At 49.2% G+C, this 22,051-nt stretch overlaps 1 protein-coding gene across 3 annotated transcripts in view; it reads left to right on the top strand.

The window, feature by feature from the left end:
* MLLT6 (MLLT6, PHD finger containing) overlaps positions 1-22,051 on the top strand; it is a 51,685-nt gene that overhangs the window by 4,557 nt on the left and 25,077 nt on the right. For 2 of the 3 annotated variants that reach the window (XM_030022255.2, XM_041125276.1), the window contains exons 3-8: positions 4,239-4,293; positions 5,890-5,999; positions 6,464-6,567; positions 7,278-7,371; positions 8,618-8,725; positions 17,929-18,027. In XM_030022255.2, coding sequence (XP_029878115.1) covers positions 4,239-4,293; positions 5,890-5,999; positions 6,464-6,567; positions 7,278-7,371; positions 8,618-8,725; positions 17,929-18,027 — 570 coding nt within the window. The remainder of the gene's footprint in view (positions 1-4,238; positions 4,294-5,889; positions 6,000-6,463; positions 6,568-7,277; positions 7,372-8,617; positions 8,726-17,928; positions 18,028-22,051) is intronic. The other variant, XM_030022256.2, reaches the window with a different exon arrangement.

Raw genomic sequence — 22,051 nt, 5'->3', positions numbered from 1 at the left:
CAACCAACTACTGAGGCACTGGGGTGTAGATCTTTAACGTGTTAGTTATGCCATAGATGCCGCTTTTGCCGTACAGTAAATCTGGGATAGCTTCCTCCCTTCGCTTCCTTAAAGATGAATTTAAATTAAACTTCGGCGTTCCTTAAGTACAGAAGGCCTCTGTCAGCACAAACAACATTTATTAATGACTGCACTGCCTTCGGAACTGGTTTAGCTAAATCTTTTCTAAAGTACACACCTAGCGAAACTGATGTAGGTGACCTCTGAATGTGCGTATCTGTGCAGGCCTGAGCAAATAGCGTGCTTCATCTCAGCTGGGCGCTCTGCTTGCTGCAGTACAGAAGTTTAATCTGTTTCACAGATGGGCAAAGAACTTGGCAAAGATGAGCGAATGAGGGAATTAGGTATCTGTACCATGCTTTCTACATTGCATTAACTCATTCCTCATTGAAGTGGGAGTGTAAACAAGACCAGACTTTCAGACCTGAGCTCTTTTCCCATTGTAAGATGCTGCTTTTATGTGTGCTGCAGTAAAGAAGATCAAATGTGTCTTTGAGTGGTTTTACATCCTGCAGATAGTTTCGTAGCAAAGAAAGGAATTTGGATTTCATGGGCCTCCTTCCCCCGGCTCTCCCAACCGTGCAGGCAGAGAGAAGCTCTTCAGCGCTAGCTACAATTCAATGTAAGCTGTAGTAATACATGTACACACAAGTCCTCCTCACCTGTGCTCATTGCAAGGACTGTAACTTTTCACTTGCACATTACATACTTCAAACTGCCTCTGAGGTATCACGAAAACAATACCCCTGCAGGTGGCTCCTTATTTAACTCGCCCTCGGTGAAATCTGTTAGACAATGCGTGGTGGGCTTCAGTCATGCCATTCAGTCCTGTGGCATTCAGCCCTGCTACTATAATAACTGAACAGTGATAATCTTCCTTCCTAAGCAGAGCTGGGGATGATTTCCTATCTAAATCCCTCACCTTTTCAGTTAAACACCAGCAGTCATAGCAACAGACACGCAGATGGGTAAATACTTAAAAAGAATCTAGTTCTTTGATGTAGAGAACAGCATGATCAGAGTAAGGGAAATGAGTCAGGTCTTATGAGATCTGTGCATGGCTGTGTTACTAAAACACTTTGAATTTGGGCTCTGTGGTCCAGCGAGGCTGGAGGGTATGACTCTTCCACTGCCCTGGGGTTTCACGGCACCTATCTGTACCTGGCTTTCTCTAGCTGTAAAAGGGGCGTTATCGGCCTGCAGACACTGCCTTGAGGATCTTGAAGGAGAGATGCTGCTATCTGAGTGTAAAATACACTGACAACAGCAGCAGGATGAATTGATATTCGTATTTCTTTCATAATGACTGCGTGGTAAATTCCTTTGAAAAACAACGATGTTTTTCTTTCCACATCTGCCTTCATAGAAGAATCTTAAAGCAGTTTACAAGCTTTGTCCATATTTATTGACAAAATATTGATGCTTTTGCTTTGAAAATGAGATACAGAGGCATGGAGAATATTGCACTTCTTCACGAGTGTTTTAAAACATAGGTGTCCCGATTTCTGTGTCTCTCCTTTGGAGAGATGGACTCCATCCCCTCTTCAGCTTTGGAAAGAGAGCTCAGGAGCCCTAACTTTCAGTTGGCAGGTGTAGTCTCTTGGTGGTAGATCCTGGAGTTAGAAGCCCCAAGGGTCAGGAGCTCTAACCTTACCCATTACAACCTGGTTTAAATCAGCCAAGCTCTGCTCTTTTCCCAGAGTTGAAATAAAAACCCCCGAGACTGCCTTGGCCTATGCAGGTTGAATAAAAGGAAGAGGTACCGCTAATCCCTGCTCGTAACCCCTCCTCAGATGCTCAGGTCCCTAAAGGATGCTGTGGATGCTATTGTGCTTACAGTAAGCAACTGAAAGCCCATCCACTTTGTAATCAAATTGTCTAGGAAGCCCGGTGAGCTGCAATGGCCAGAGGGCACTCATGTGAGGGATCATGTGAAGGCTTTAGCTGTCATTTCGAGGCAGGGCTATTAAAAGTCTTGTGTGGGGCCGATGGAGCTGTTAACCCCTCTTGTTACAATCAGAGCTTTGCTAATCGCATGGTGGGAGAGCCGCTTTGATCTGAGGGGTGGAGGGGAGAGCGGAGGGGCCTTTTCAAGTGCAAATTTCTTATTACAGTGTCTCAGTTAACCCAGTTCTTTTTCTGTCTTGGCTTTGCCGGGCTTTCCATAGTAATTGTGAGAGCAGCTCTCCAGCCCTCTGGCAGCCCGGACCTAACCAGGAGCAGTGAGAAACACCTCCTGTGGTCATCCATCCATATTTCAAACTAAGTTGCAGGGACAGCGAGATGGGCTGCTGACGACAGCACTGGTCTTTGTCCCCTCATCTCTTATTTATATGTTATCACGGGGATTTCGTGCTTGCCAAAGGTGCCTGTTTGACAGCCCCGCACGCTTAACTCCCACGAAAGTGTTCCGAGGATCGGGCTGAGCCTCTCTGCCGCCCATTGCATTGCAATCCTATTTATTGTGCCCGTCTGTCCAGGAGGTAAAATTTCAGCAGAGGAAATCTTGCTTGAGGAAAACCACCTTTGTGGAAGGTCCTCAGGGACTACTTAGTGGCAGAGGCTTTTGCTCACGGCCAGTTATTGCTCAATACGTTGGTGTTTTTCGTGGCGTGGAGCACCTGCCCCGTTACGCTTGCCAGAGCCGAGCAATCACGGCAAAGCATGGGCAGGCGAGAGCACCAGGTCCCACACACTCATAGCGGCTCAGCCCACCATCTCGCTTTGACACCGGGCACCTCATTTCAAAACTTTCTGACGAGGCACATTTTTCACAGAAAAGCAGGGTTTTTTTTGTTTTGTTTTGTTTGTTTTAACAAATCGGACATTTCTACTGGGGCAGGAAAAGTTTTGCGCCTCGCAGGTTTTCGGGCCTTTTTTAAAGTCAGAGAAAACAAAAAGCCCATAGAAATTTTCCCTGAGTGATGCCATGAGAAGACAGCAACCATTTTCGGGCGGCTCAGCCCAGGAGAAGCCCTCGGGGCTGGGAGCGTGTTCCCCCATGTGTGGCAACGCGCCCCGAAACCACCCCACCTTCCACCAACGCTTCAAAAGGGCGTTATGGCCGGGGGAGAGCCCTCACGTGGCGATCGGCCGACGATGGCCGGGGCAGGGCTGAAATTAGCGAGGCGGGAAAAAGGAGTGCAAGGCCTCGCTGTCCGCTGTGAGGCGAGGAATGGCGCCGAGGGCCGTGGCGCTGGGTTTCCCCGGCTCTCGCCGTCCCGCCTGGCCGGACTCTCCCCATCCGCCCGCCGGGTGTGCGTGGTGGGGAGGTGAGGCGCGTTCCCCACCCTGGCCGTGAGGGGAGACCCTTCGGCAGGTTTGGGGCCGCCGCTGGCCTCGGAGGCCTCCCTGCCGCGGGGGACCTGGCGTGAGGGGGCTCATCTCCCATCACCCTGCGGCTGCTGGTCCCCGGTGGAGGACGCAGCGTGTCTCCCCCTCACGGTTTTCCCCAAAAGCAGCCATTAGTGGCCGGGCATGGAAAGGGGCGCAGGGTGGCTTCCGTCCCTCACAGCCCACCACGGTGCTGGGCCTGCGGCCTCCCGCCCGGCATGATGGCGCTGAGGGAGCTTCCTCCACCCTCCCGGGCGGCAGGGACTCTCTGGTGCTGACGTTCCCCCCTCACGCCTTCTCCATGACACCTCAGCCACCCCCGAGGCTGGGTTTGGGGGAAAGCAGGGTGCCCACTTGCCAGTCCCAGCTATTGGGGCCAGGCTCGCCATGGCCCCCCACGCCCTGCCAGCAAAAATGTCACGACAGCCTCACCCGCCTCTCGTGAGAGTGGAAAAAATGTCACGAGAGAAGGAAGGAAGGAAAGAGACCAAGATAGGTAATGGCTTCTTTTTATTTGCCTTCTGCTCTCTGAGTCATGGTTTTCAGTTTTACTCCCCAACCACAAAGTCTAAAACTTTTTTTTTTAAAAGCCCCGTGAAAGTCAAGGTTCGCTTGTAGCCCTGTGGCTCTCGGACTGAGGCTTTAAACGCACCCCCGTCAGACAGGACGATATTGAGCTGTGTCAGAGTATCTTTTTGCACCCAAACCGCCCTCAGCCCTTCTTCCACTTCCTCTCTTTGAAAGCAGCCCCATCTTTCATAACCATGTTGTAAATGAATCATCTCTTTTCTGGCCCCACGCCCCTGGGAGTTAGATTAAACTTGTTGTTTCTGCTTAATTTCAAGAGATGTGAACTGTGTCCCCACAAAGATGGAGCCCTGAAACGGACCGACAATGGAGGTGAGTACCTCTGCGCAGAGCCGGGTATGTCATGCAGAGCTTCTGGGGACTCGGCAGCTGTCCCGGGCGCAAAATAATTCATTTCTGAGCCTATGTCACCAGAAAGGGAAGGTTGGAGGCTCCAGAGGAATGAAAACACTCTACCTTTTTCTTACAAAAACTTCACTTTTTGAAACCTCCACAGTGAGAAGACATTTCCCTGGGGGAGGAACCTGCCTGACCTCTGGCTGGCATCAGAGCACAGTCCCTGAAATGTGCAGTTCCTTGAGTTTAACCTCGCAGGAATCAGTGCACGATCTGGCATTGTTTACAGAAATGTGGAAGTTGCAGTGTTATTTGCTGCATGCTTGCACAACAGCAGTGTGATCCTCGAGTTAAGAGAGCCTCAGCCTTGAGTACCCATCTGAGAGCAGGGACAGGACGCAGTAAAGATGTTTTTCTCTGCAGGTCTTATCTGCTCATCATTGATGCTTCTCAGCCTCTGGTCCTGTGAAGTACTGCGGAGTCTGATTTCAGTTGTCAGAGCTTGCAGCTATTGATGCTGCTGGCTGTATAGATCAAACTTAATTTTTCTCAAAATCTTATTTTTCAGAAAGGCTTCTGTACCTACCTGCCACTTACCTTAATACACAAAGGGTTAAATTAGGCAAGGAGGTCTTTATTCTGATAGATCCCATATTTAAAGAAGAAGCGCTAAGTCCAGGGTATTTTGTAGAAGCATCTGCTAGAGCTGGTCATAAGTGCCAAGAGCCTTAGTGCAATAGCACAAGTATTGTGTTGGGGGATTGGTTTATAATAACACAGCATCTTCTTCCAAACATGTTACTGCATGGTTTGATCAGGTCTGTGTAGACAGGCACACAAGTGTTACAACCATGTCCCTGAACAGAATTATACAGCCCAAGTACTTACAGTGCTGTATGATTCTGTAATCATGAAGTTTGGTTCCACCTGCCCAGGTGAATCCATCCTAATTCTAGCTAAATCCTTCCAGTGCAGTAGCCATACTGGTATGGATCAGCCCCCTAAGGCTCCTGACCTTCAAACTTTCTCAGTTCTCTGCTGACCAGATGGAATTTCAACTTACACATCTGATTTGGGGAATGTCTTGGTGGATTTAGATTCTGATCTAACTTGGCTTGCTGAAAAAGAGCCTTCTTTAGCCGTTGATAACAGCCAATAAAGAGAGCTTTGTTTACAGTGGCATGGGACTACACGTCAAACCTGTCCCATCAGCATCATTTACTGCTTGGATGCTTTTCCTGGGTTTGGTTAGGTCTTCAACTCCGGGTCTCAAGTCCTGAGGGGGTGCTTTTAAGAACGATGAGCGTTGCACATTTCTTTTCCCAAAGAAATCTCTGCTTTCTTATTTAATCCGGAGGTGGTATCCGTCTATCTTTCACCCACAAAGGATTTGATTCCTAACCAAGTTAGAACAAGCAGTATTTCAAATCTAACATCTAACTTAAGTTGGCTCCCTTCCTACACTCTCTTCGTTCTCTCCCTCCCATGCTTGTCTGCAGCCCTGTCTGAGTTTAAGACTCTTCTGGGTTGTCCCATGTGAATCTCCGCTCTCTGTCTTGTTTGCTTCCCCAGGGTGGGCCCATGTCGTCTGTGCTTTGTACATCCCAGAGGTGCAGTTTGCCAACGTGCTCACCATGGAGCCAATTGTCCTGCAGTATGTACCCCACGACCGCTTCAACAAGGTAAGGCCATCTCTTTCTCCTGCTGCCCCAAGTGTACCTACCCCACCTTGGCTTTTTGGGGTCATCTTATCCTACCACATCTCCCAGTCAATTTATTTGAATATCCAGGTACTCAGATTCCTTTAAAAATAACTTACAAAGTAAATCCCTGTTCTTGTAAATACCTTTTTGGTCCTCTGTTTTTCTCTTGCCCAACTCCCTGCAACTTGAGCAATCTCCGCCTTGGGAGCTGCATGTTGGTTACTCCACATTTTGATCTGACACAGTTGTTATTTGGGGAGAAAAAGAAGATGCATGAATTTTGTGCATGCCACTGAGAAATAACCCAGAGCCATTGTCATAGGAGGGAGATGACTAGCCACAGAGTTATGAGTTCTTGAAGGCTTTGTCTCCTGGTGAACAGTGAGAGTGAAGCAGACATTTTGTCTGCTTCTTTGAGTGAGCACTTTTCCTTTTTTTTGCAGACCTGCTACATCTGTGAAGAGCAGGGCAGGGAGAGCAAAGCAGCCTCTGGAGCATGCATGGCCTGTAACCGACACGGCTGCCGGCAAGCTTTCCATGTCACCTGGTGAGTTCCCCACAGCATCACCCCAAGAATAGCCCCAGCTATTGGTTTTGCTGTTGTGGCTTTGAGGCCACACTAAATGAGTTGTGTGGGGAGTTGGGCTAATCACCCTGGGTTTATTTTGTGCAAGGAGTATCTCATCCTTGCTGAGTTTGTGAGGGGAACTTCCCCAGGAAGGCTGAGGTTTCACCAGTGAGCCTTCCCTGCTGAGAACGAGGGCTGGGGATTTCCCTAAGACTATGTGGAATCCAAGAAGAGAAGAGGTGAGTCACAACCCAGGAATGTTCCTTCTCCAGCAGAGCACATGCAAGAGTATCATCTAGATGATGTGATTTTAAGGGCTGATATCCTCACCTACCCTTGCAGCCTGAAAACAACATTGCCTATCAGCAGAATGGGGAGATTCCCAGCTTTACATGGATCCTTGCTCATGATATGTCTTTCACTGGAATTGTTACTCATCTCCCAGCCTCCCTTAAGAAAAACAAAAATTGCAAAACAATCTGCTAGAAAAGTACTGACAATTTTGAAGATCTGAATATGAATTTAAAAATAGTCTGAACTTCTTTCCCCTCCTTGCATACCATTTACGAGCAGAACAGGAAACTTGAAGACCCTGCCTGGGTATTCTGAACTATTCTTTGCCCTTTGATGGGATATGTGGTCTGGCTGTACAATTTGCTTTATCCTCCTCCTAATTGCATGTATTTCAGTGCCCAGATGGCTGGCCTCTTATGTGAAGAGGAAGTCCTAGAAGTCGACAATGTCAAATATTGTGGCTACTGCAAGTACCACTTCAATAAAATGGTGAGTTTCTTCATCCTTGCAATGGAGGTTTTTTGTCACATAAAACGCTTGTATTCATCCTAGATTGTGTCTGTGCTCAGAGCAGTAAGAAACACCAAGAACATATAAACAAGGCCTGCAGCCTGCTTCCCTTTTCAGCCATTCAGAGTCACTTAGGAATAAAGATTAATTTTTATTTTGCATTTCTATAGCAGCTTTAAACCCATTTTCAAAATTAGGGGTTGAATTCTTCCCATCTGTTTTGGCTTCCCTGACCCACTCTGTATGGCTGAAAGGTAAGTCCCAAGAAAGGAGAGCAGCCATGATCTTTGTTGCTCCAGGGAATTAGGGGTATGGCTCAGGCACCCTGGGCAGGAGGGTAACACGGAACAGCCAGAACTTCTGCCTGAGGACAGAGACAGCCCAGAAGAGACACAGAGTCATTCACTGTTTGAGGCGTATTTGGGGCAAAGGATTTCCCCTATTAATTACAGTACTGAGAGGAAAAAGAGGAACCCCTTTTCCTGTTCTGCATAATTAGTAGACACCTGCTCTCCTCCCTCCAGCAAAAAGGAAACTGATCCTCTCACTACAGCTTTATGTCTCAGTGGCTCCTTTGTTGCTGGCTTTTCCCACTTTTCTTCCTGCTTATCAGTGCTGTCACATACAGTGACTGATGTCTTGAGCTTCCCCTCAAAGTCAAACTGGGGGACACCTTCCCTGCCCTTCAGGTACCCTCAGTATCTGACACAAGTGTAGCTCTGTATCAAGTTTACTGATGCTGAGACAGATAGCAGGACTTCTGCTAGTGCCTGGAGTCTGGGAACAGGGCTTCCTTCCACACACACCCCCATGCTCCGCTCAAAACTGACGCTAGACACTGCTGTTCAGGAGGACTGGCTTGTCTAAGCAACATTGCTGCTACCGTTTATCTCGTTGTTTACAGAATGGTCTCTTAGCAGCTGTGCCTTTCTTGTACAAGTGTTAGTGTGCATGGGCCACCAAGAACAAAGGATTTGGGGAGTTAGATCTACATGCTGTTCGTAAGCCCCCTAGTATGGTATCTGCTGTGGTCCCCACATTAGGAACCAGGCTGGGCATTTGGTACAAAAAAGAGTTTGGTCCTGCGTGTGGTAGACAAGCCATTTACTGTAACTTTGCTCACTGTAACAGTGAAAGCTAGACTGTATAACACTGTTTCCTCTCTCTCTCTCATTTTCTTTTTCTCCTGTTCTCCAACTCCTCTCCCCTTCCCCACTTACCTCAGAAGACCTCACGTCACTCTGGAGGTAGCTCCTTCATTGCTGGAAGAAGGAGTCGATCCACATCCCCTGCTCAAGAGAAGCATGTATCCCACCACGAAAGGCCAAAGAAGGTAAGATCTGCACAGAGTTTGTCAATCCAGAGAGGCACAGTCGTGCGGAATGGAGGTGAGAGGGGGAAGACCGTGCAGAGAGCACCGATGGCTCCTCAGGTGAGCCCCGACTCTGCGAAGAGTTTCACAGTCAGAGATCTGAAGAGTGGCTGCGTTTTTAAACAGGCCTCTGGAAATGTGTATGCAAATAGAGCAGCACAGCCATGGGGAATGTGAGGCCAAGTTTGCATGTTCAGATTATGCCAGAGGGGTCCTGACAGAACATGCCTATGAAACGTGCAACTTTCCCTTTTCTGTCTTGTGGCAAGTCCACTCTGAGGATGACATTGTGCTATGGTTTCCAGCTACTGAGTTGATCTGTGTGGAAGTAGTTTGGCTGTGGTTTTAAATGAGCAGCTCGAGAATATAAACTGGAGGTCATTGTCCTCAGATCCCAGAGTCCAAGTTTTAAAGGACAAAAAGATACTGATTAGTAATCAGCATTGTGGCCAGCAGGTTAATTGTAGGCAAGAACAATAATTAGTATAAACTAGGTAGTACTTTGTTAGTCAGATTAACGAGCCACAGGGGTTCCGCCTGCTTCAAGTCTACCTGTGAAAATAGTTTATTTTTGTTAAACAATTATTTCGAAGAACATTGCGTGCTGGATCTGACTGGTACTGTAGTTATCTAACTCTGCTGGTTAAGATGTACTCATCAAAACAGCTGCAGTGTTACAGGACATGTTAACAGCACACCAAGGTTCATAATTAACCAACTGACTCACGTGACAAATGCTCATATTTCAAGGAAAAGCAGCAGTGAATGTGTAAGGCAGAATCCCAGCAGACTCCTGGGTTCTGACAGGGGTCCAGGTTCCAGTGTGGAAGGGTCTGTACCAAAAGAAATGAGGAGGCTGGAGGCTTGTGAGGTATTTGTTATTTAAAACAGTAAATAGCCCTTAAAGGCAGGACGCATGTGTTTTGGAGGATTCAGGTTCTGAGGCAAGTGGCAGCAGAATAAGAAATCTTCCCTACCTCTTGATACAGCTTTTGCAATATCAAGAATCCACAACATAGTACTGCCACCCGTCTTTGTAACCCATCTGTCCAAAGCAGTGGAGTAGGATCTGAAGAAGAAATAACTTTTACAGGGATACTGTCAGTATGATCAGATAGTTTTTAATAGTATATGGGCCATATCCTTGTTTTTGTTAGCAGAAATCCAGAATTAACTCTACTAAGCAACCTCTGGATATATTCCACTATATCAAAAGCCAAATTTACCTTGTTGTATAAACACAATTGGTGATACCCCTGCAAATTGCAGCATGAGTCTTTTAAGTCTTGCCATAGGTGTCTGGCTGTTTACCTCTTTGTTTGTTTGTTTTTGTCTTGTTGCAGTAGGCATCCTCATGATGCGTGAGCAATTTTGAATGGTAACGATAGTGACCCACATCCAGAAACAGCCCGATGACGCTCCAGTGGGTTATGTGGCCTAAGTCTGATGGATCTCAGCCCAGTCTCCAGGGCACAAGGGCATCCAGGCTTTCAAAAGCAGTACGGCCATCAGTTAATACTGACACCCTCCTGGCATGCCCAGCTGAGAGTCCATAAATTCTGTGGGCAGGAAAGCCATCTCCTTCTTTATTTACAGAGGTTATCCCACAATATCCAGTTTGAAACGCTGCCCACCATGTCCATTACGTGTTTGGGAAGCTTGCCCAAACCGTACCTGATACATGGGCAAACAAGGCAAACCTCACTTACAAAGTGGTGCCTACCCTGCTGCCGACACCAAGTCAGTAAATTTCCTACTGCCGACAAGGCTAAAGCGTATGGGGAATATTTACTCCTCTTGTGTGTTCAGCTGCTGCGAGGAGAGGAGGAGGCGGGAGGGAGAAAGAGCATCTGTGCCATGGACAGGGAGCAAGCGCTTGGCACAAGGTGAACGGTTGTACTGGAACGTCCTATTTTTAGCCAACAAGCAGGCAGAGGGGGTGGGAGAGAGGGCAGGATCGGGGTGATTGACGGCAGCTTTGGAGAGCTCAGCTGTAATTATAACTGACAGACTCTGCAAGTCCAAGGCTGGGGACCCTACGAGGGTTTCTATATTTGCACAGCTTCTGGTGGCAGGGGTGGGAGCGCAGTCACGTGCCTGGCAGGTAGGAGCAGGGGTGGTGCTGCTTCCCGGCTGTGGTTGGAAAGCAGGTCAGCGCCAGGGGGAGAGCGAAAACAGGAGTAATATGGATTTATTTATAGGCTTCTCAGTGGCGCTCGCCACTACTGTTAGCCTCTGGGTTCCCCACAAACGTGCAGAGACTCCGTCTCGCGGCTGCCTCACCGCTCTCCCCTCCTGATGGCTCATCGGGTTTGCGAGTCGCAGATGCGATGGAGGCCCCTTCCAGGGCTGGGATTGCTTGGCATGGCCGCAGCGCAAGTGCAAAATCAACTTCTTCCGCTTAGAGCGGGGGAGTCAGCACGGAAACGGGGTCGAGGTGCGCAAAGCAGCTGAGACGGGCAGGGTAAGGAAGGCACTGTCAGCTTCCAGGGGTGTTGGGGAGTTTACAGGTCTGGGAGCGGTTGTGAAGTGCAGGGAAGAAGGGCTGGGTGCGAGGCGGTGCGGGAACAGAGACCTTTTGAAGGGGTACCCAAAAAGGGGGTTGCAACATTACTTCCCACATGGTTTTGGAGTACGTGACTAGCAGTGCATGATCTAATTGCACATGTTTCAGGGGAACTGGGCGTGCTGCTGTGCTGACCTGAAGTAGAACAGCTTTTTCTTGAGCCTGTCCAGCTGTGCAGCTGGCTGGTCCCGTCCTCCCAGAGCCGGAGGCGTTGCAGGGGAGCTGATTACTCAGCAGCAGACCAAAGTGCGTGTGTGAGTCCTCGGGCTGCAGGTGCTCATGGCTCTCCGCTCCAGAAGGAGCTCAGTGCCTGACAGCTCCCTTCCAGTGCAGGGCTGGGGCTGTTTACTTAGGCTTTACGGAGGAAAACTCTGGCTGAGTTAATGACTCAGTGAGGGGCACAGGATTTAACCCAGTGGCTTCAGTAAGACAGCAAAGATTTGGGATTTGGACTCCTAAGCCCTGCTGTAAAACAGTTCAGCATTTGTGAAGAGTCTTGTTCTCTGCAGAACAAGGGACAATTGTGATATGGGACTGCAAGCCAGCGTTGGCATCCCCCGCCTCTTGCAGGCACAAATAATACCAGCCCAAGCATTTCCTTCTGCTCTGTCCTGAAAATGGGAAAGCTCCAGGCTTTGGGTTTTCTGCAGAACATACCAGGCCTTAGCAAAACCAGCCCCATTTATTTCTTTGGGGTTGGTATTGCAATGTGTGTGCTCTACCCTGTGGGAGCCTTTGCAGGGTTTGTTTGTTTAAAAAAAGAAGAAAGAAAGAAAGAAAACAATAGCTAAATACCAAGAAAATGCTGGATGACGCACAGGGGTTGAATGAAGTACAGATGTTCTGTCACCTATATTGTCTGCTTGAAATGCATAGACAAAAATTACCATGCTCCATGGAATGAAATTTGTCACACCAGGAGCAGACAGGAGCACATGCACTACAACATTTTTAGGCGTATACCCCATGGAGGGAGACACTCGTCCAGTGTTATTCTTGGTGAACACCTGGAACCCATAAGCAAAATCAGGGAACTTTTAATTTGGATATGGGACATTTGTTATGAGAGGAACGGTCCCTGCCCAGTGACATAGGAAAGAGAAGCAGGCTCTTGGAGCAAGTAAGCCCACCAGCAGTTGTTCCTCAGGTCTGGGTACAGAGCCAGTTCTCCACAATCATAACACACCTTTAGCTCCTGAACTGCTTCCCTAGCCACGGCAGGGGATTGACTCTTTATTGGGGTACAGGGACTGTGTCTGTCCTGCCCCCCTTACCCCTTTAGCACCAGCCAGAGCAGTGCAGGAGCCCCTGGTCCCATGGCGTCTGAGCAGATGCACGGCAGAGTCTGCCTCCCCCCTGCCATTGCCTGTCTGTCTAGACCTGATGCCAGTGGAGGATACGAGCCAAGGATCCAGCCTGGCATATTTAGCACACTGGAGAAGTTGTACTGGGCTGAAATCTAAACCTAGTGGGTCTGTGAGGGGCTTTGTGTTTGCATTCGAGTTGGTGACGGAGGTCTGCCTCTTGGAGATTTGTGTCCACACAGGCATCAAAGGGCAAAGTGGACATTTTTTTCAAGTGGGATGCAAGTGGCTCCTTCTAAGACCAGCACAGATTCTTTGCAAAGGAGTACTGAACCTAAATCTGCTCTAATCTTGCTATAGTAGCCTTGTTTCATAGCATCCTTGACTGGCTTTCTGTGACCTCTCATTATGTGGGTGTTTAACCACCCCCAGCAAATCCTTCCATTAGCAGGGGATGCAGCAATAATTTGAGAGCGCACAAAGCCCAGCGAGGCCTGGCCGTCTGTCCTTATGTAAAAACTCTTCATGCACTCAGAGCGTGTCTCAAGGCAAACCAGTGAAATCCCCAGCACGGCCCTGGTGCAAGTGAGGTTGCAGGCAGGGGCTTAGCGTCCCTCTGCCCGGTGCCGTCTTCCTCCTCCTCGCTGCGGCTGCCATGGCTGCAGCCCAGAGCCAGGCCTCCTCCTTCGGGTGAGGGAGTTCAGAGAGCCTGGGAAAGAAGGGAGGGAGCAGTAGAGCCCGCTTGGCTCTTCTCAGCTCCCGGCTCTTCCCTCCCTCCTTCCCCTGCCCAATCTACTTTTAATGATCCAATTGCTGGTGTCCAGCAGATTAGAAGAGGGGGCTCGGGGAAGGGGAGACGGCGGTGGGGGGGAGCAGGAGGAGCTGCGTACAACCCTTTTTGGCAGCGAGAGATCCTGTTTCGTTCCTCCTGCGCTGGGGAGCTTGAAGGGAGATTGTGTCGCTGGCACGCCCCCCCCCCGCGATGCAACCGCGCTCCCCCCGCCGCAGCCCTGGCCTGCTCCATGCCCACATGCCAAGCCCCAGCTGCTCAGTCCTGCATGGGGAGAGTTTGTTTTCCGTGAAGTTCGTTGCTGGGGGCAGGTTCATGTTCCCCGCAGACCGCAGCTCGCCCAGCCGGCCAGCCTGTTGCAGGGAGCACCGAGCGGCTGCAAGGTAGGGCTTGGCTTTTGCTTGCAAAGATGGGATGGGGGTGTTGAAAGGTTTCCTGCTCTCGCAGCGCATCCTCCCTCCCTCCTCCTCCTCCTCCCCTGACTCCTGCTTCGTGGCACAGCCAGGCAGGTCTCTGTGGGCAGGCTGGGCTGTTGGCAGTGGCTATATCATCTGTGAAGCTTCCTGGAAGGAGGGTTTGCAGAGGAGAGTGCCTGTGTGCCAGGGAGACGAAATGCCGGACACAGAAGGGCCAGGTGGGGAGGGGACATTTCAGAGGCAGGGGACCGAGTGCTGCTTTCCCCCCTCTCCCTTTGCCCTCCCCTCCCTTTTGCGCCCTGCGGCTCTTGGAGGAAGCATTTGGAGCCTTCCGGTTCCTGGAGAGAACCCACACATTTAAAAGCCTCTGGTGCAAGCTGGGGAACGCCTCGGGTTGTCTGAGGGCCTGTCAACACAGGCAAGATAGCCCGGAGCGACTGAGCACCCTGACTCTCTCAGTGCCATGGTCTCTGTGGGCAGCCAGGGTAACCTTCCCACCAGTCCCCCAGTCTGGGGGCAGCCCGGCCCGTCTGTCCATGGGGTAACGGAGTTAATTGTCCTGCCTGTTTAACACAGGGCACTGCATTTCTCTAGTAATATTGAAGAAGGTGTCAGATCCTGTTGCTTTTCTGAGTACCCCAAAGTATTAGAGAGTAACTGGAGGGTGGGAGATGGGTGCTATTGGGTGTGCAAAGGCAGCGGACACCCAGACTGTACAAAGCTTAAGGGCTGCAGTCCAGAGGGCTCCTGGGTGCCTGGTCCTGTGGGTTTCTGCTCTGCCCGAGCAGAAATGACACAGAGAGCCTGGAGAGGATGTGGTGTGGGAGGGGGAGAAGTGCTTGGTAAGCACAACGGAGGAGCAAGGTGTGCCTGTGGCCATGGCCTGGGACTGCATGCGGGGACGTGGAGCAGAAGTGCAGTCGAGCTCCTCGTCAGGCTGCGGTGGTTCTGGTTTCAATGCAGTCCTTTGAGCAGAGCACGAAGACTGGTCTCTGTGGGACAGATTTTCGAAATAGTTTGAATGCAGTTGCTCAGCACATGTAGTCAGGGCCAGATCTTCAAAAGAGCTCAATACCCAGCGTTTAGCTTTTTGGAAAACCTGACCATTTATTCAAGCGTCTAAATGGGAGCTGAAGCATTCCAGAAATCTGGTCCCTATTGTGCAGGCTGGGTTCTTGCTGAATATGTACATATGTACGCACTCCTACATATAACCAGAGGACTGCTCAGTTAGCTGTTGTAGACTCGCTCTGCACTGCCGACAGCGAAGGGAGATTTTTCAGACAGGAGACAGCCAGGATTTTGAAGCTGGAGGATGTGAGTTTGGTGGCTGCCATCACAATGAAATTGTGGGAGGTTTTATGGTTCACTGTGGTGACAGTCAGGACATTTCTGCCTTTCCCCACGCATGTGCATGTGTGTATGTGTGTGTACATAGGTGTGTAGGTTCATTGTCATTAGCCAAAATGGCTTGGCTCTGCCTTGTCTCATCTTGACCATGATAACGTGAAATCAAATCATTACAGTGCTGTCTAGCTGGCATTTGCAGCAGTATATCTTATTGCCTCCTGTTGTAACTTTATGATTGAAATGCATTTGGGATTCGGGGTCTGAAAATGAGAGAATAAGCTTTGTGGTATTCAGAAAGTTTAAGGACATGGGTTTGTGCAGTTATTTGGCAAAATGTATTGTAATGAGGTGTGTGGCTCCTGTTTTCCATTTCTGGCTTCCGTGAGTGGCACTGGCAGCATCTGCAAGTAGGCAAGCCTGTGTCCAGGTGGGGTGGGGATCCCTGACTTTTCTTTCTGAATTTTTGGATGACCTTCTGTGAAATCTTAGCAAGTTCTCGCATCCCATGTGCCCTGGTTTCCCCATTTGTAAAACGAGATGTAGATATTAAAAACCTCTTTTCAGCTCGTTGAAACTCTCTGCTGTGTGCTATTAAGTGAGTGCAAATTGTTACTACTACCAGAATAATGAACACTGATGTGCACATGGTTTGTGACAAGCTGCTTAACTAACTGGGCCACAGTTTCCCCATCTTCCTGTCCTAGAAGACCCATGAGACTTGGACAGAGTTTATAGCACAAGAAGCCCCCAAGCATTTAAAACATTATGAGATTTAGTAAAGATTTAATTTTAATTTGTCTTTTGGCACTTAGTCTGTAGAAATCACATTTTCGAGCTTTCCTTGTTCACTGCCAAAGCTGGAAATGTGTATTAAAGAAAGGGGAAAAAAAGAAAACAGAGATTCTTGTAAAATACTGTAGCTCTAGGAACAGAGGCTTTAACAGATATGCCAAACGCCAGGAGTCTTGTGATAAAATGATGGTTATTGGCAGTGTTGGTTGGGCACTCAGCAAGTGCAGTGAAGCTCTAGACTGGATTTGCCTCCTCCTTTCACCAGCTCATCCCAGTGAAAGCTTCCGTGGCATCATGGCAGGTTTACACTGGCAGGGTCACTGGTGGCTGCAGCATGGGCCTCCTTTTCAAGTGCAATGAAAATTCAGCCAAACCCACACTGGAAGGTGCTGATTTCTGGAGGATTTTTGCTTCACCTCTGCTTCACTTCATGCTTGCCTTCCCCAGCCTTTTCCTCCTGCCCTGTCTCTCCTGCCCCCTTCTTTCCCATTTCGTGTATTGTTTCCTAAGCTAATTATTCCACTCTCTTCTCTCCTCCCCAAAACACACAGTGGAGCTCATATATTTGTTGCAATTGCATCTTCCCCTGACAGCATCCCAACTTTGGCATGTGCTGGCAGCTGTAGCCTCAGGGCTTTGCCTGCATGAGGAAGCAATGAGGATCTTTCTGGAGAGTCAATGAATTTTGATGTGACTGTTCTGAACTCACCTTCGGTCCAGACTGAGGACTTCAGCTTCTAGAATAAAATGCCCATGCAAGGGAGTTGTACCAGAATGGGCATTCTTTCCCACAAAAAGGTCTCAGAGACAGGAGGGTGGATTTTTCTAAGCCCTGCGTCTCATGCAGGTGTTTATCTGACAGCGGCTCTCTTGGTCCACACACCAGTGACCACACTGGGAAGTTTGGAACTGAGCAAAAAAAGTTTCTGCAGCTTCAGCGAAGAAGACCACATCTTCAGCTGACATCAGTAGCATGGAAAAGCTCCTGTAGTCAGCTGAGTGTGTTCCCATGGGAGTGTGCAGCTGAGGAAGACGGGGAGGAAGCAGGAGTGTGTGATGGAGCATGGTCTTCTATCCAGCCATCCTGTATGCCAGCTGGCCTGGGCATCCTCAAGCCCCACTGACTTGACACATAGGCCTATGTTTTCAGTCCTTTCACTGAAAATATCTCAGTTTTAGCAGAAACTGATAGCACTATATAAGAATAACCTCCTTGCTTACAGTCCATTCCCCAGGAGAATATAAAATCAGGGCAGGCAGGACACAAGTGTTTCTCAGGCCATGATTTTTCCTTGGTTTGCAATTTGAAGAATCCCATGTTTCTGGGGTTTTAGTGAAAGAAAAAAACAGGATGAAGAAATCGAACTAGTCTGTCTCCTGTTAGCAAAGATGGACCCAGACCAGCTGTGTCTGTTGGGAGGGGAGATGGGGGGATCTCTAGGTTAGGTTCAAGCCCAGGTTCTGAGATCTCTGCTGACTGACCTCTTTACCTGTGCACGTGCAACATGGGCTGAAATCAAGATTCTCCCATTGGCTGTACAGGGTGGATCTGAGAAACCCTTGAAGAAGGTAGAGAGCGAGGGTAAGGGGGCACAGAGTCCCTTTGGGGAAATAGCAAGAGGAAAGCTCAGGTTTCTTGAAATCAGCCAGAGCTTGTTAAGTCCTTCCCTATCATCTTACCATAAACTGATTTGGGGGCTTCTGTTGATATTCTGCACTCCAGATGTTGGCTGCAGCTGGGGTAGAGATAGTGGGACGCTCCCAGCCAGAAGCTGGGATGTGGGGGAAGGGATACTGGGCTCATGTGGATGGGTGGAGAAGAAAAGATGAATATGAATGTATGGTTGTAAATCCACCCCTACACACCCTGCTTTCTTTTCCCTTATAACTGCTATTCTCAGCAGAGGAAAAGTTAGGCTTCCAGTACTCTCTTATTTCTTTTGCAGAGTCGGAAGGACAAAGAAAGACCTAAACAGAAGCACAAAAAACGTCCGGAGTCTCCCACCAGCCTTACCCCATCCTCGGTGCCCGTCGCTGCAGAGAAGGTACCAAACCCACAGGATGCGAGTGTGTGAATGCAGAGTGCGGGGGGAGGGCAGGGGGAAACCATTGACACTGGCTTTCCTAGGAAGTGGGGATGACAGGGCAGAAGAGCAGAGAGAGGGCTTTTGTCCATTTATTTTGATTCCTGATTCGTCACATTCTTGCTCTCTCTGCCTGACTCCCCACCTCGACGCCCACCTTGGGAATTTAACACGGCAGCTGTCTTGATTTCTGTCAGCACTGACGACACAATCATGGAGCTAAACTCCCAAGTGATTGAGCTGTAAGTGCCAGCCTGTTTTGCAGCAGATGTTCAGATTTGAAGCTCTTGTGGAATAGATAAATATCCATGCTTTGGCCTTTTCTGCTGCCACATTGTAAACAGCTCAGGTGGATAAGCAAGGCAAGGCTTGTGGGAGGAGGTGTTATCCTTTATTAGACAAACTGATGTAGGTGAGGGGGGAAAAAAACAGACAATCTTAGAAGCACGTAAGATCTTCAAAGTGCATAATAGAGGTAGCTTTTCTGTGTGAGACAATGGGAGGTTGGTTTCTATTTAGTTCCTCCATTTCAGGAAAACTCAGGCAGAGGGGCACAGTGTGGTGGCCTATTTTTCTCCTGAGGTGTAGAGGCAGTCCAGTTCCCTGCTGGGAAGATGTCGCTTTTGTGGGTTTGTCTTCTCAGTGCCCAGGGCTTGTGGGGCACAGTCAGGATGTCAGTGTATTTCTGCTGTTCACTGCTGAAATCATGCTGCTGACATGGACTCTTGCACCTGGCTGTAAATCAGGATAGCCCTGAGCTTTCTGTAATTCGTGCCAGCCCCAAGCTCCAATAATGCAGAATAGACACAGTGGAACTTGCCTCGAGCTTGCATGCAACAAGGTGAAGGCCAAGTTTGCAGTTGTTCAGGGTCAGGGAACAAGTGAGGTTACTCCAGTGCCCGGACCTTTGGACTTGCACTCCCCTCTATGTAGTGGGAATGTAAATTAATGCAACTGCTTAGCAGGCCTGTTCTGGTGTAAGTGAGAGTAGGACTAGGGCCAAGCTCCTGCTAGGACAAATAACGTGTCCCAGGAATGTCCTTTTGTGCACAGAAGTGCTACTTGGAAAGGCTTGGGTGTCCTTTACGTGGCAGGACTGCCTTGTGAAAATGAAAATTCACAGACTAGCAGTGTCTGCATGTGTGAGAAGCACTGCAGGGGCAGTCTGGAAGAGCGAAAGCTCCTGCCAGTCAGCACAGGGTTGCTTTGGGTTAGGACTGAAGAGGATTTTCTGTGTGAGGCCAAGCCTGGAAGCAGGGAGTAGATGTAGGTCAGAGCTGAAATGGCAAAGCTGGTCTCATGGTTCTCAGGCTGGGAGAAGCAGAAAGTTACAGCGGGACAGAGTGAAGGAACAGCCTCTGAGCAGCAGCCACTCTTGATTTACCTGTGTTCATGTTAGGGCAGCTCAGCTCTGACTTTTGGGAACAGCAGATTCACCCAGTTAACAGAGCTGTCAGGAACTGATAGCCTAAGAAGATTATTTTCAAGCTGAACTGAAATCGAAAACCTGACTCTTGGCCAGCTAGAGCAGTTGTTAGACAATTACCCACTGTCTCCTCCGAAGCCCTGCCAGACCTTTATAAATAAGGAGGGAAGGGTGCAATTCAGTTTTACAGGCAGCTTTCCACTCTTTGTAAGCTAAAATTCAGGAGATGCTAATTACCGTAGCTGTACTTGAGTGACAGGGTTTTAGTGTTTCCCTAGGGAGTTATTATTGATCCTCATAACAGAGTGTAGTTCCCTTGCTTTTTTGTGCATAGATCCCAAAGTATTGTTCAAACTGTGTTACCAAAGGTACTCACTCCAGATCAAATGTAAGAGCTGCTCAAGCAGCCTGCTACAACCCTGCACAAACCCCTCAGTGGGGGGTTGTATGAGGCTTTCTGGATAGTTGCACCAGCGTAACGTTGCACAGGTTAGACTAACGTGAAACCTTGAGACACATTAATGTAGCGTGTCCAAACAGCATTCCTCTTGGAAGCCAAAACCATCTTTGTCCTTTCTGGGTCTTACATTAGTACAGCTCATCCCAGTAGAGCGTACTGAGGAGTGGGTAGGGTAGATGCAGCAAACCAAAAGCTGATGTTCGTGGTGTGACTACACAGAAGAGCATTGCTGGTCCCTGCTGTGCCACGGTTAGAGTCTGAGGAGAGCTGGGGTCTCTTCCTCTCCTTACCACTTGCATGATCTTGGGCAAATAATTTATTGCCTCCATGTTCTTCTCCAAGTTACCCAATGAACCAGAGCATAAACTCCCCAGGGATAATTCCTGCAGGCAACACAGCCCCCAGTCTTCCGTGGGGAGCAGCTGGGTGAGAGCAGATCTCAATGACCTATAGCAGGGAGGGCAGATGGTCATGTCCAGGCTCCTGGGAGAAGGACATTGGCCTGGAGCAGCCGTGCAGAGCTGCAGGAGGCTGATGCAGCCCTTGCTGTCCACGCCAGACCCATGCTGCCAGTTCGCCATGCTGCTTGCACCATAGCCAAAGTGGCACCATGTACAGTGAGTCCCAGGCTGCCATCCTGGTGCGCAGGCTGTGCTGGAGCAGGGGTTGGACTGGAGGCACTGAGCATTACCAGTGTTTTGGAGCTGGCAATGAGGAGCAGGAACATCAGTCAGACAAATCAGCAGGAGGGCCCTGGCACTGCTTGCTCCTTGGGCAGCCGGACTGTGGGCAGACTGTAGTGGGGCACCAGCCACCAGGCCATGGAGAGGTGTTACTAAGACCTGAAGCCACGCTCCAGTCTGCTGACAATTTGCTTAGCCTAAAAGGAGCCTGGGGCAACAGACATCTGAGCCCCAGCGTCTGGCGTTGCTACCAGAGTCCTGAAACTTTCAGCAACCCTTTAATAACGGATTTTCAGAGCTATAGTCCTATACAGTAGGACTTTTCAAGCTACTTCACCAGGTTACGCTGACAGCAGTGGAACTAAGTTTCATTGCTTTGGAGGAACAGTGGTATATTCCCCTTCCTTGTTCCCTCCGGCAGCCTGGCCTCTGGGTTCACATTTTTCTTTAATTTTGCAGTCCAGATTTATTTTTCAGTTCCAATTTTCACCTAATACGTTGTCCACCCTGTGTTCCCCTCTTGAACCACTTAGTTATGAAGAAGATCCTTTGATGTGGTTTCAGTCTTCCTCTTGAAATCAATTCTGCTAGACCTCTGACTTCTGCCAGATTTCTGAACATCTAACTGAGTGCCTCCCTGCATCTTCTAGGAATCTAAATACCATTAATATCTGACACTTGGACTCTACCAGGCCTCCGTGTTCTGTCTGTGCAGTGACAAGCTCTCACTGCCTCACTCTGGTTTGGTGGAGAAACACACGGAAAACACAGTGGTGGCCTCAGCTCTCATCTACACCGGAAAGTGAAACTAGGGTGTGAATTCACAGCATGCAAACAACTCTTCATAACACCTCTTCTGAGCTCTCCTCCTGCCTCTGAAAAGTCTCTTTGGGTGATGCGATTTTCGTCACTCTCACGGAGGGGCAGGAGACCTTGCTCGTGGGGCACAGAAGTGTCCCTTCCATATAGCATGTAGAGCAGCTGACCTGCTGAAAATCCTCCAGTGGTGCTCCGGGGCTAGGGCTTTTGGATGGATTGGGAGGGGCTGTAGAGAGTGAATTTGTGCTTAGATGTAGGCTGTCATTCATTGTCATGCTGGCTACTTGAAGCTCCTACAGACTTTTGGGGGAGTGGGAGGCAGAAAACATCCCCTCTGGGTAGTGGTTTCTGGCTATTGCATGCGGTCTATCCAAAAATGTCAAAATGCTGCCAACTAGTAATGCTTTTGAACAGCCTGTTGGAAAGATGGCATTCATGGAGAGGGCCTGGGGCAGAGGAGGGTTTCTCGCCAGGGAAGGAGCAATGAGTCTCACCACTAAGTCTTGGCAGCCAGGGCTGCTCCCGTCTCTGTAGTCACACACCGCCAGACAAATTTAGGTGGCAGTTTCTACGCTCAGGATCTCTCCATGTAGCTGG

This window comes from Aquila chrysaetos, chromosome 8 (assembly GCF_900496995.4).
Source record: "Aquila chrysaetos chrysaetos chromosome 8, bAquChr1.4, whole genome shotgun sequence".
Lineage (NCBI taxonomy): Eukaryota > Metazoa > Chordata > Aves > Accipitriformes > Accipitridae > Aquila > Aquila chrysaetos.
This window is presented reverse-complemented; position numbering and strand designations above follow the sequence as displayed.